The sequence below is a fragment of the Ranitomeya imitator genome, chromosome 6 (assembly GCF_032444005.1).
Source record: "Ranitomeya imitator isolate aRanImi1 chromosome 6, aRanImi1.pri, whole genome shotgun sequence".
NCBI classification, from domain to species: domain Eukaryota; kingdom Metazoa; phylum Chordata; class Amphibia; order Anura; family Dendrobatidae; genus Ranitomeya; species Ranitomeya imitator.
The window spans coordinates 436,403,484-436,417,300 of NC_091287.1; the positions used below are offsets into that span (position 1 = coordinate 436,403,484).

The 13,817-nt window shown below is 42.3% G+C and overlaps 1 protein-coding gene across 1 annotated transcript in view; it reads right to left on the reverse strand.

Moving 5' to 3' along the window:
• Window positions 1-13,817, reverse strand: part of NSMAF (neutral sphingomyelinase activation associated factor) — a 155,267-nt gene that overhangs the window by 92,051 nt on the left and 49,399 nt on the right. The window contains exons 7-10 of the mRNA XM_069731381.1: window positions 8,719-8,790; window positions 6,849-6,896; window positions 6,714-6,766; window positions 1,276-1,405 (exon numbers count right to left, since the gene is read on the reverse strand). Coding sequence (XP_069587482.1) covers window positions 1,276-1,405; window positions 6,714-6,766; window positions 6,849-6,896; window positions 8,719-8,790 — 303 coding nt within the window. The remainder of the gene's footprint in view (window positions 1-1,275; window positions 1,406-6,713; window positions 6,767-6,848; window positions 6,897-8,718; window positions 8,791-13,817) is intronic.

Consider the following 13,817-nt stretch of genomic DNA (forward strand, 5'->3'; position numbering starts at 1 on the left):
GGTAACAAAAAAAAAAGTCTACATATTCCAAAACCCACAGCCTTTTCTGTCAGTAGACAGAGGGTTTGGTTTTATGTGGGACAAGTTGTAATTTTCATTGGTGCCACTTTTGATCATCTTCATTTTTTTTTGTGATGTAGGATGTACAAAAACAGCAATTCTGACAATGTTGTATGTTTTTTTTCTGTGGTGTTCACGGTGCAGAATAAACCGTGATATAGTTTCATGGTACGGCTCATTATGGGTGTGTTTTTTGGGGGCGGGTCATAGTCTTTCTTCCAGATTAAACCACTTTTCGTTAGTATAACAGGTTTTTTACATATGCAAAAATGTAAATCAAATTTTTAAAATGTTACATTTACTAGTGCCAAGAGGGAAATTAATCTTAGCCTGTCCCTCAGGATCTATTAGGCTATGGTCCATGGCAGACCCAGTGGGCATTGTTAGGCCTCCCTCTGTCACACTCCTCAAATGTCGTGGTAAGTATTGACCGCAGCAGAGGTGGCACGCTGTTGTGATCGGATTAGATACAGTCCTAGCTAGACTTAGGCCTCTTTCACACATCTCATAGACTTGTATTAGCGACGGATGGCCTCACGTTTCAAATTGTTTGTCGGGCGGCCGAAGACAAGGGACAAAGTAACGTTTTTTGTGTACGTCGAAATAACGGACAGCGAAGGATCCATCTCAGTCCATCGTTTGTTAGAATGGAAGCCTATGTGCGACGGATTCTTTTTTTTTTTTTTTTTTTTTAATTATTAAACTGAGCATGCTCCGTTTTTTTTTTTTTTTTTTTTTAAAGGTCCAATTAGCCAGATCCGCTAGTCTGATCCAGTGAAAAAACGGATCTGTCGCATCAGTTTTTCACAATCTGCAACGGATCCGCCTAGCCAACGGATTGTGACTGACGGCAAAAAAACTGATGTGTGAAAGGGGCCTTAGGCTGTTTGTCACATCTGGTTCCTGCTGACCCAAGCATAACTCCTTTGTCCCCGCCATGCCCGACAGCACCAGGTCACTCTACTTCCAGGTTTGTGCCATCCTCCCCTCTCTGGGTCAACACACGACAAGTAAAATGTGTATAAAGTATGACTGTCTGCCCGACTACATGAACCAGACTACTTTTTCATCACTGCTGATACAGAGACAGAGGTGGACTGGATTAGCTATTGAAAGGGGACAGGAAGCCAGCTCCCTTAAACATCATTGGTCACGTGATGGGAAGTATAAGTTCTGCACGAGAAGTAAAAAAAAATATATAAAGCAATTTCTTACTGGGTATCCATTTAAAGGCTGGAAATAGAGATATTTATCTGTGATGCACACATGGCCCGGGTTGGAGACCAGCGGCGTTATCATCTCGGCTTCACATTCCATGATCCATTTCTCACACACACTCTGAAAGCTGACAGATTTAAGAAAAGCATCAGAAAAAATGGATCTTATAATATAACTGTTAAAAAATAGAGTTAAATAACTTGCAAAAATCTGAGCTCCCCTGATTCTACTACTTTCTTCCTCTTTGCACAGATATTCACATTTGTTTCTTCTGGAGTTCAGTATGTGGCATGAGCAGTCACCTCTCCCATATGCTGCTAATCACAGCTCAGCAGCTGATACAGTGGCTTGTGAAAGTATGCACACCTTTGGCTTTCAACCTATTTTGTCACATTATAACCTGCGTTTAAATATTTTTGTAACCCAATTTGCGTGTGATGCATCAGCACTAAATAGTCTAAGTTGGTTGAAATGAATGAGAAAAATATAGCCATACGAGGGGCGATCCAAAAGTAATGATAATCGGTTATTTCTATTGCACACAGAAATTAAAATAAAATGTTTTCTTCCTTCTTAGGTACCCACTAGTCCAGGAAAAAAATTACTTAAATAGACCACGATTCCCGGGAGCTACATTCATTTGAATATGAACTGCCGAGGAGTGAACATCAAAATGGAAAAAAACGAGCTCAGAGCTGTCATCAAATACCTCTGCTTGAAAAAAGTGACTACCAAAGACATACACAGCGAATTGGTGGAAACATTGGGGGACTCTTCTCCTCCATATTCCACAGTTGCACGCTGGGCCAAGGAATTTAAGCTGGGAAGAACATCGACGGAAAATGAACATCGTGAAGGACACCCATCCACGTCCCTCAATGAAGAAAACGTGAAAAAAGTTGAAGAAGTTGTATTGGCAGATCGAAGAGTGACTATCAGGCAGGTAGCTGAGGTCACAGGGATCTCATATGGCAGTATTCAAAGAATCCTTGCAAAAGAATTGCATATGAGAAAGGTCTCCGCGCATTGGGTGCCAAAAATGTTAACCGACGAACAAAAGAAGAAACGAGTTGACATTTCAATAGCAAATCTCGAAAAGTTCCAAGCAGACAAGGAAAAATTTTTGTCACGTTTTTTGACCATGGACGAGACCTGGATCCACCACTTTGATCCCGAAACTAAACAACAATCGATGACATGGAAACGAGCCGACGCCGAAGAAATTCAAAGTGTCAAGCTCAGCATTCCCTGCTGGTTATGGTGTCCGTTTTTTGGGACGCTGAAGGAATTATTATGGTGGACTATTTAAGAAGGGAGCCACTATTACGGGCTCCTACTACGCAGAACAAATAAGAAGATTGCGGGAGGCTATCAAGGAGAAAAGGCGCGGCAAACTGCGGGCTGGAGTGTTGTTTCACCAAGATAACGTGCCGGCTCACAAAGCTGCTGTTGCCATGGCTACCATTCAAGAAGCGGGCTTTAAACTGGTGGAACACCCCCCCTATTCACCAGATCTAGCCCCCAGTGACTTCTTTCTCTTTCCTCGACTCAAGGAACACCTCCGGGGTGAGAAATTTGACGACAATAGCGACTTGATAACCGCTGTTGGGGATTTTTTTGAGGGTCAAGATCAAGAATTTTTTTCGAAGGGAATTCTAAGTTTAGAAAAGAGGAGGACTAAATGTATAGACTTGTTAGGAGACTATGTAGAAAAATACATTTATTTTTTGACTATATTCATTGTGTTTAGTATTGATTATCATTACTTTTGGATCGCCCCTCGTATATTACATTTATGGGATCAAATAACTAAAAATTGTCACGTGCATATGTATTAACTCATTTTGCTATGAAGCCCATACAAATTTCTGGTGCAAGCAAATACCTCCATAAAAGTCACATTATTAGTGGCATGGCAAGATGGAAACATGGCAGTGACAGCATCATGCTTTGGAGATGCGTTTCAGCAGCAGGGACAGGGAAAATGGTCCAACTTTAGGGAAAAATTGATTGTGCAAAATACAAAGATATTTGAACAAAAACTGTTTATTAGTGCTTTGAGACTGGGATGGATGTTCACCTTCCAACAAGACAATGAGAACAGTCTAAGGGTATGTTCACACGTTCAGGATTTCCATCCTTTTTTTTTCCTGACTGTTTTTTAAAAAACTGCAGCTCTTGGCAGAAAACGCAGGTCCTTTTTTTGGTCCTTTTTTGGTCCGTTTTTGATGCGTTTTTTGATGCGTTTTTTGATGCGTTTTTTGATGCGTTTTTTTGATGCAGTTTTCTAGCCAGAGTCTGTGTGTTTTCTAGGAATTTTTTTAGGGTTAAAATGGCTGAAAATACCCTAACCCTAACCCTACCCCTAACCCTACCCCTAACCCTACCCCTAACCCTACCCCTAACCCTAACCCTAACCCTACCCCTAACCCTACCCCTAACCCTAACCCTACCCCTAACCCTAACCCTACCCCTAACCCTAACCCTACCCCTATTCTAACCTTAGTGAAAAAAAAAAAAAAAAAATTCTTTATTTTTTTTATTGTCCCTACCTATGGGGGTGACAAAGGGGGGGGGGTGTCATTTACTATTTTTTTATTTTGATCACTGAGATAGGTTATATCTCAGTGATCAAAATGCACTTTGGAACGAATCTGCCGGCCGGCAGATTCGGCGGGCGCACTGCGCATGCGCCCGCCATTTTGCAAGATGGCGGCGCCCAGGGAGAAGACGGCCGGACGGACACCGGGACGCCGGGTGAGTATAAGGGGGGGAGATTAGGGCACGGGGGGGGCATCGGAGCACTGGGGGGGGGCATCGAAGCACTGGGGGGGGGCATCGGAGCACGGGGGGGCGGGATCGGAACACGGGGGGGGCAGCCACACTCCGCCCACGCACTTCCGCCCGCTCCCCGCACTTCCTGCTGCAGCGGTTCTGCACATCAAATCGCAGTAAAACCCGCAGATATATTTTTGATCTGCGGGTTTTACTGCGGTTTGGACCTCACAATGGAGGTCTATGGGTGCAGAACCGCTGCGGCTCCGGAAAAAGAATTGACATGCTCCTTCTTTTTTCCGGGAGCTATTCAGCGCGTCTTTTTTTTAACAATTTCCGGACCATGTGCACAGTGTGTCCTGTTTTCCATAGGGTACAGTGTACTGTACCCTGCATGGAAAACAGCTGCGGAACCGCAGCGGCAAAACCGCCGCGGTTCCGCGGTAAAAAACGCACTGTGTGAACATGGCCTAAGGGTGTAAAGGTGAAACGTATAAATGTTTTGGAGTGGCCTAGTCAAAGCCTAGACCTTAATCCAATGGAGAATCTGTTGTCAGACCTGAAGATTTCTGTTGACCAGAGGAAACATCTAACCTGACTTGTGTAAAAGTGACTTGCAGCTATAAATGCAGCAAAAGGAGGCTCTACAAAGTACTGATTTTAGGTGGTGGGGAATAGTTACGCACGCTAAAGTTTTCAGTTACTTGTCGTTTGCTTCACATAAAGAAAAAAAAAAAAAATCACAGCTGCTGGCATGTTCTTTACAAAAACGAATGCAAGCCCTCAAAAAAAAGAAATAAACACATGAAATTCCAGGATGTGTGGTAGAAAGAAAAAACACAAAATGCCAAGGGGTAGAATACTTTCACAAGCCACTGTAAGACTGCTAAACTGATGGATCAGGTGCTGAGCCGTAATTGGCAGCGAGTTGGAGGGAGGGATAAAAGTGTACACCCCAGAGAAGACTCTGCAGAAAGCAGAGATTTCACATACCGCGCTCCAAAACAAATGGGAATAAACAACTTACAAAATCAGGGGAGCTCAGGGAATTTTTCCAGGGTATTTAGCTCCGTTTCTTTGCGCAAGTAGCAGGTCCTCCAAGTATCAGAACATACATGTTCTACAACTGTATATTACAACTAAAGCAGCATGCATTAACTACAGCTAAAATGTATGAACAATATCATCTACACTGCACCAGCTAAGACCACTATTTCCTACAGACAAACCCAAACTGTCAGTCCAGCTCTCAGGAGACAATGAAGGTAACAAATGGTGAAGGTTATGCTCTGAGTGGCAGAATACAGCCCTCTGAGAGCAAATAGGGCTGACACTAGTAGCTAGAAGCAAGTTACTTCCTATACTACACACTGGCAGGGTACATCTACAGAACTAGCAACTGAGCTTACCAGAGAAAGATTGCTCACGGTTACCACTCGCATGCATTCAGGAGGCTTTTTTGGCTGGGGGAATGATGGGAGACAATCATAATGCCTCTGATACCAAAATCATCAAGTTTAACTGATTAAGAAAAAGAATGAATTGGTGGTGTTGCACATTACTGTCTCATGGTGCATTCTTATGCGATATCTGGATGGTATTCTTATCAAAGATATCAGGAGCCAAAGCATTGTAGGAGCTATAATGGAGAGACCCGTCAGCAGATTTATGAAAGTGCTGCAGACACAGGAGGAGAAGTCAAATGGGGTCGCTCAGCGGACATCTTGCCGTGCCCAGCCTTATCCCAATCACATAGTTTTTACCACTTGCATAAAACTGGTAAAATGTTGCAAAAAAAAATAAATAAATAAAAAAACGGCAACTTTTAGCCCATCTCAATTCCACCCACTTTTTGAAACGGGGAGAGTGCATGAATGACTAATTGTGCCACAAAAGTGACAAAATTACAACAAAAATGTACACCCTATCCTAAGGCTGGGTTCACACTGCATTGTGTGAACCCGTTTAACGGACTACGTTACACCGCGGCATAACGCGGTGTAACGTAGTCCTTTAACGCTGCCATTACTTGCAATGGCGAGCGCATGCCCACAATGGGCGTGCGCTAGCGATGTGCCGTCATTGAGTGACGGACCCGAGACGCGGGCTGCTGCGTTTCCGGGTCCGTCACTGCTAGCGCAGATGGAGCTAGCAGATGCTCCATCTGCGCTAGCGCAGTGCCAAAGTTGGCACTTGCGTTAGTGCGATCCGTTTAACGGATTTGTTGAACGGACTGCACATTGCAAGTTTGAACCTAGCCTAAAACAAGCATCCTACTAGTGCACCCTTTATATAGACTCGGAAGCAAAATGGAAATGTTGGTAAATTGGGAGTCTCCGATTTCTATGACACCGCTAAGCTTTATTGTAATGAGGGATCATGGAGATCTGTCACGCTGCCCGCAGATCGGGAAGCATGATTTCACTGACCGGTTCCGTTTGAATATTGGTTTTGAAAGCATCAGTTGTGGCATCTGCGTTATAAAATGTTGAAAAATATTTGCACTTTTTCCCTTTTAATTTGAAAAAACAATTTTATAGAACTAAGAAGCAATAAAACATCCCATACTTATGATCAATATTGATCCCTATGTGTCTGGCGTAGTGGACCCTTCAGCTGCTTTGATGTATCTTCAGGTAGGTGCCCATACTTTCACTAACCTGTTTTTATCAAATGATGTCCTTGCCAAACGAGACTGCAGAATAGCAGTAATCTGGTATCGAAACAAGAGAAAACAAGTTATACAAAGGAAACTAGAGAATGTATTAAGTTAAAACAGAAAATTAATCCAGTACCATGGCTGTCTGATCTCCGAGTTTTTCTAGACGAGAAGCTCTTTGAAGCTGCAAAAAGAAAAAAATAATCAGACTAGATGTTCCAATGAAAATGAAGACCACTTCCTGTACGCAGTCACGCACAGAACTAATGATACGGACAATTACATAATGAAAAGTACTAGTGTCTCAGTTACTCTTGCAAACTGGAAAGAAACATCCGTCTCAGAAGTCCATTAGATTTTTGTTGGCAGACCCTGATAATGTAAAAGATGGGGAGCTACCATCAAGCATGTTTTATGTTAAAGTCAACACAAGCTACAAGAGGTAAAAATCATACCCATACTATATATGCTCTTTAGAATACAAAAAATGTTTGAAGAGGAATTAACTCCTCAACAACATATGACGTATATATAAGTCATAGTTCGTGTCCAGGCATTTAATGCGGGCTCCGGTGCCAGGCCGACATCTTTTCCGGCACATGACAGCTGATCTGATCAGCTATGTGCCCATAACAGCCGTGGGTGGAATCGCGATCCACCCAAGGCGGTTAACATGTTTATTGCTGCTGTTAATCTCTGACAGCGGAATTTAACACGCACGCGCCAGAACTGCGTCAAAAACCCAGCTAAACTGCATTCTTCACATGAACGAGGTGCGTGGCTGTCAGTCATAGCAGATGATCAATTGGGGCAATTATATAACCGTTTAAAAAAAAAAAAAAATTATATATATATATATATATCACATTTTTACTAAGTATTCAGAAATGCTTGATCAAAATATAAACAGCGTAACGAGAAAATCAAAACATCAGAATAACTTTTTCTGGTCACCGCAAGATTGCAATAAAATGCAATAACGGGCGATCAAAAAAATCATATCTACCTCAAAGCTATACGAACTAAAACGTCAGCTCGGCGTGCAAAAAATAAGCAGTCACCCAGCCTCAGATACCAAAAAATGGAGACACCAAGAGTCTCCGAAAATGCCCCTTTTTTATTTTATTTTACAAACTTTAAATTTTTTTTTTCAGCACTTAAATAAAAAAAAAAGAACCTAGACATGTTTGGTATCTGCGACCTCTAATGACCTGGAGACTCATAATGGCAGGTCAGATTTAGCATTTAGTGAATATGGTTAAAAAAAAAAAAAAAAAAAAGAAAATCAATTGTGGAATTACATTTTTTGCAATTTCACCACACTTGAATTTTTTCTTTTCCCCATTTTCCAGTACACGGTAAAATCAATGGCGTCATTCAAAAATACAACTCATCCCGCAAAAAAAACTAGCCCTCACGCACCAATATTAATAGGAAAAAAATGTTATGGCTCTGGGGAAAAATAAAAAAACAAAAAAAAAAAAAATGGAAAATCCCAGATTCATGAAAAGGTTAAAAGGTTCCCCCCCCCCCCCCTTTTACCTAGAGCAAAGAATGATATAAAAAGTAGAAAAAAATGTAATATTCACCTTTTAATTCCCTACACTTCTAGTACGAATATTTTGGTGGTCCTGGGTTTATTTTGCTGCATGTCCACATTACATGTCCAATCACAGGACGTAGGAGGTACAGCCTGTATGTTTGGCTCAAGACCTCTGATGCATGTGATTGGCAGCAGTGGTCACGTGGATGCACGACATGCAATCAATTCAGCAAAGTAAACAACCAGTAGTGAACACTGGGAATCGAAAGGTAATAGTTTATTTTATTTCATACAATTCCCTGGTGCAAGAAAAAGAAAATCCTGATTTTGCAATTGTGTAAAGAAACACCGTATACAAGCCACATACATCACAGATATCTGTATATACACCCACGCTCCTGGTGATCACAACTATGCTTCTCATTAAAGAGCAATTCTTATAGGAACGTTTATTAGATTATACCTGTAGAAGATTCTGTACAACATCATCCACCTTTCTAGAATCCTCCAGCTGAAAGAAAAAATGGCCTCCACCCTGAAAAAGGAACAGTGAATTAAATTATTTGCACAATATATTACACATTAGCATAGCAGGCTCAGGTTTATGAGGAGTCACCTATAGCCTGGGAGCGCTCCTGTCCCAGGCCACAGAGATGAACGGCAGTGATGGAAGTAGAAGGAGCATGGATGTCCTCACTACTGCCCTCTTCTTCTTGGCCCCACTCACACAAATACCCGACAGCAACATGAATCCAATGTGAAGATTCATCTTTATTTTTAGGGTTTATGAGATCCTGCCAAGTTCTTTTATTTTTCACTCCTAAACCTGGCAGCTTCTAAAGGTGTCCATATTAGTCCGATATGATTTATTTTTGCAAAACACATCATACACCAATTAGTTGTATCCAGCCACGGAGGTGGAGACACTATGAATTAAAGTCAAGCTCTCCATGATTTATTGCCAAACTTTCTGGTTCAACTGAGGTCCCTGAGGACAGGGTATCTAATGAGCATTCCCAACTTTAGGGGGGATGTCAATCCAGTTTTATTTGGAAGGGGTAGGATGTGGAGAGCTTGTGTTACTTTACTCATCAGTATCTAACCACCTCCTTGATCAGATGAAACCAATTACCATGTGGCACAAATGGACTTTAAACCTAATTTTACACAAAGGTCACATCAATTTGGGCCATTAAGCACACCTTTGAAGACTGCAGGTAAAGAACTACAATGAATTATGGTGCTGTAGGCTAAAAAAAAAAACCTGACAAGCTCCTTCAAAGTTAAGGATTCACAAAATCAAAAATGGCTACCAAGTTAGAAAACTTTATGGAAATACTTTAATAGGACATTTCACTACAGTTTGCATGTTAAACTGGTTACCTCATCATTAAGTAACTAAAGAAACGTACCATATATACTTGAGTATAAGCCCAGATTTTCAGCCAAAAAAATGGTAGTTACCTGCCGATAACGGTATTTCTCTGATCCCATGATGGCACCACGGAGAGAGGGGTCCGCCCCCAGGGACAGGAAACCTACAGATGAAAAAGGGCGTACCTCTCTCCCACATCAGTTGGATTACAGAGCCTTATACAGAACTTCAGCTGCAACTCAATATTTACACAAATTAAACTTAACCAATTTAACTTAACAGAGGCACCGTGACTAAAACTAATTACTGGTACATTACCAAGTGCACACCTGTGTGTGAAAAGGGAGGGAATATACGGGTGCCATCATGGGATCAGAGAAATACCGTTATCGGCAGGTAACTACCATTTTCTCTATCCCCATGATGGCACCACGGAGAGATTTGAATAGATAGCTCTTAGGGAGGGACCACTGCCTCTAGAACCCTTCGCCCAAAGGTAGTATCAGAGGGGGTCAAGTCTAAGCGGTAATGCTTGAAAAATGTAGGCTGGGAAGACCAAGTGGCCGCTCTACATATCTGTTGTATCGAAGCGCCAGCTCTCTCCGCCCAGGATGATGCCACTGCTCTGGTCGAATGACGTGCTGTAGGTTCCCCGTCAGGGACAGGAAACCAACTGATGTGGGAGAGAGGTACGCCCTTTTTCATCTGTAGGTTTCCTGTCCCTGGGGGCGGACCCCTCTCTCCGTGGTGCCATCATGGGGATAGAGAAAATGGGCTGAAAGTGCCCCTCTCTGCTTATACTCGAGTCATGGTCGGCGGGGGGGTCAGCGGGTGAGGGTCACACTCACCTGCTCCTGACGCGGTCCCTGCATGTCCCATGGTCTCCGGCGCTGGCAGCTTCTTCCCCTGTTCAGCGGTCACGTGGTACCGCTCATTAAAATAATGAATATGGACTCCACTCCCATAGGGGTGGAGCCGCATATTCATTACTGTAATGTGCGGTACCATGTGACCGCTGAACAGAGGAAGAAGCTGCCGGCTCCCGGAGACCATGTGTCCAGGAGAAGCTGACAGGGACCACACCGGGAGCAGGTGAGTATTTCATATTCACCTTTCGGCATTCCACCGCCGCCCCGTCTTTCGCGTCCTCTGCAGTGACTGTTCAGGTCAGAGGGTGCGATGACGTATTATTGTGCGCGCCGCCCTCAGTCAGTGCGGAGAGACGGGAGGCTGAGGAGCAGCGAGTATGTAATTTTTTTTTTTTTTTTTTTATTGCAGCAGCATTATACAGTGGGGCAAAAAAGTATTTAGTCAGTCAGCAATAGTGCAAGTTCCACCACTTAAAAAAATGAGAGGTGTCTGTAATTTACATCATAGGTAGACCTCAACTATGGGAGACAAACTGAGAAAAAAAATCCAGAAAATCACATTGTCTGTTTTTTTATCATTTTTTTTGCATATTATGGTGGAAAATAAGTATTTGGTCAGAAACAAACAATCAAGATTTCTGGCTCTCACAGACCTGTAACTTCTTCTTTAAGAGTCTCCTCTTTCCTCCACTCATTGCCTGTAGTAATGACACCTGTTTAAACTTGTTATCAGTATAAAAAGACACCTGTGCACACCCTCAAACAGTCTGACTCCAAACTCCACTATGGTGAAGACCAAAGAGCTGTCAAAGGACACCAGAAACAAAATTGTAGCCCTGCACCAGGCTGGGAAGACTGAATCTGCAATAGCCAACCAGCTTGGAGTGAAGAAATCAACAGTGGGAGCAATAATTAGAAAATGGAAGACATACAAGACCACTGATAATCTCCCTCAATCTGGGGCTCCACGCAAAATCCCACCCCGTGGGGTCAGAATGATCACAAGAACGGTGAGCAAAAATCCCAGAACCACGCGGGGGGACCTAGTGAATGAACTGCAGAGAGCTGGGACCAATGTAACAAGGCCTACCATAAGTAACACACTACGCCACCATGGACTCAGATCCTGCAGTGCCAGACGTGTCCCACTGCTTAAGCCAGTACATGTCCGGGCCCGTCTGAAGTTTGCTAGAGAGCATTTGGATGATCCAGAGGAGTTTTGGGAGAATGTCCTATGGTCTGATGAAACCAAACTGGAACTGTTTGGTAGAAACACAACTTGTCGTGTTTGGAGGAAAAAGAATACTGAGTTGCATCCATCAAACACCATACCTACTGTAAAGCATGGTGGTGGAAACATCATGCATTAGGGCTGTTTCTCTGCAAAGGGGCCAGGACGACTGATCCGGGTACATGAAAGAATGAATGGGGCCATGTATAGTGAGATTTTGAGTGCAAACCTCCTTCCATCAGCAAGGGCATTGAAGATGAAACGTGGCTGGGTCTTTCAACATGACAATGATCCAAAGCACACCGCCAGGGCAACGAAGGAGTGGCTTCGTAAGAAGCATTTCAAGGTCCTGGAGTGGCCTAGCCAGTCTCCAGATCTCAACCTTATAGAAAACCTTTGGAGGGAGTTGAAAGTCCGTGTTGCCAAGCGAAAAGCCAAAAACATCACTGCTCTAGAGGAGATCTGCATGGAGGAATGGGCCAACATACCAACAACAGTGTGTGGCAACCTTGTGAAGACTTACAGAAAATGTTTGACCTCTGTCATTGCCAACAAAGGATATATTACAAAGTATTGAGATGAAATTTTGTTTCTGACCAAATACTTATTTTCCACCATAATATGCAAATAAAATGTTAAAAAAACAGACAATGTGATTTTCTGGATTTTTTTTTCTCAGTTTGTCTCCCATAGTTGAGGTCTACCTATGATGTAAATTACAGACGCCTCTCATCTTTTTAAGTGGTGGAACTTGCACTATTGCTGACTGACTAAATACTTTTTTGCCCCACTGTATGTGGCACATTGTTATATGGAGCATCTTATGGGGCCATAATGAACTGTATGGAGCCTTATATGGGGTACATTGTTATATGGAGCATCTATGGGGCCATAAAGAACTGCATGGAGCATTATATGGGGTACATTGTCATATGGATCACCTTATGGGGCCATAATGAACTGTATGGAGCATTATATGTGGCACACTGTTATATGGAGCATCTTATGGAGCCATAATGAACTGTATGGAGCATTATATGTGGCATATTGTTATATGGAGCATCTTATGGGGCCCATTATAAATTTTATAGAGCATTATATGGGGAGTATTTTGTATGAAGCATCTTATGGGGCCCATCATGAACTGTATGGAGCATTATATGGGGCTCCTGATTCAATATGGATATTCAAAAACATTTAACCTACTTATGTCTCAATTAATTTTACTTTTATTAGCATCTATTTTTATTTTTGACATTTACAGGTAGCTGCTGCATTTTCCACCCTAGGCTTATACTTGAGTCAATAAGTTTTCCCAGTTTTTTGTTGCAAAATTAGGGCGGTCGGCTTATACTCGGGTCGGCTTATACGCGAGTATATACGGTAATTTTTTTTTTTTTTTTTTTTTTTTTTACTTCTCATTTCCAGAGATATTAACTTTAAAAATTTAGGGAGCCCAAATAATTTTCCCTTCAACAAAGTGGTCATTAACACAGATAAAATCTCTGGGGACATTTACTTTTTCTCCTGCAAGATGTAGACCAATCAAAAAGGCAGCATACTACAGAAGGGATAAAAAAAAGAAAAAAAAAAAAAAAGAAAGTAACTGCGACTTCCCCCAGAAAATTTAAAAATTGTCTTTTTTCTGTGTGGTGATAATGAAGTATTTAACCCTATTTATATAGCACCATTGATTCCACGGTGCTGTACATGAGAAGGGGTTACATATAAATTACAGATATCACTTACAGTAAACTAACAATGACAGACTGATACAGAGGGAAGAGGACCCTGCCCTTACGGGCTAACATTCTACAGGTCTCCTCACCCTCCCCCACAAATTGACATTATAGCAAGGACAGGAGGACACCTGCACTGTAATGTTATCACATACTATGCTCTATCATAGGTTTCAAGGAATAATGCGATTTATTTTGAATTGTTTAAAGAATAGCATTGGTGGTTGAACATTGGCCGATATTACTGGAGAGCATTGTTAGCTCCTTATCCCAGCCAGCTTCAGTCTCCCTGCACTCCTCCAATGGTGCACAGGCAAAGCTGTCTCTGCTTGCAGTACCAAAGAATGG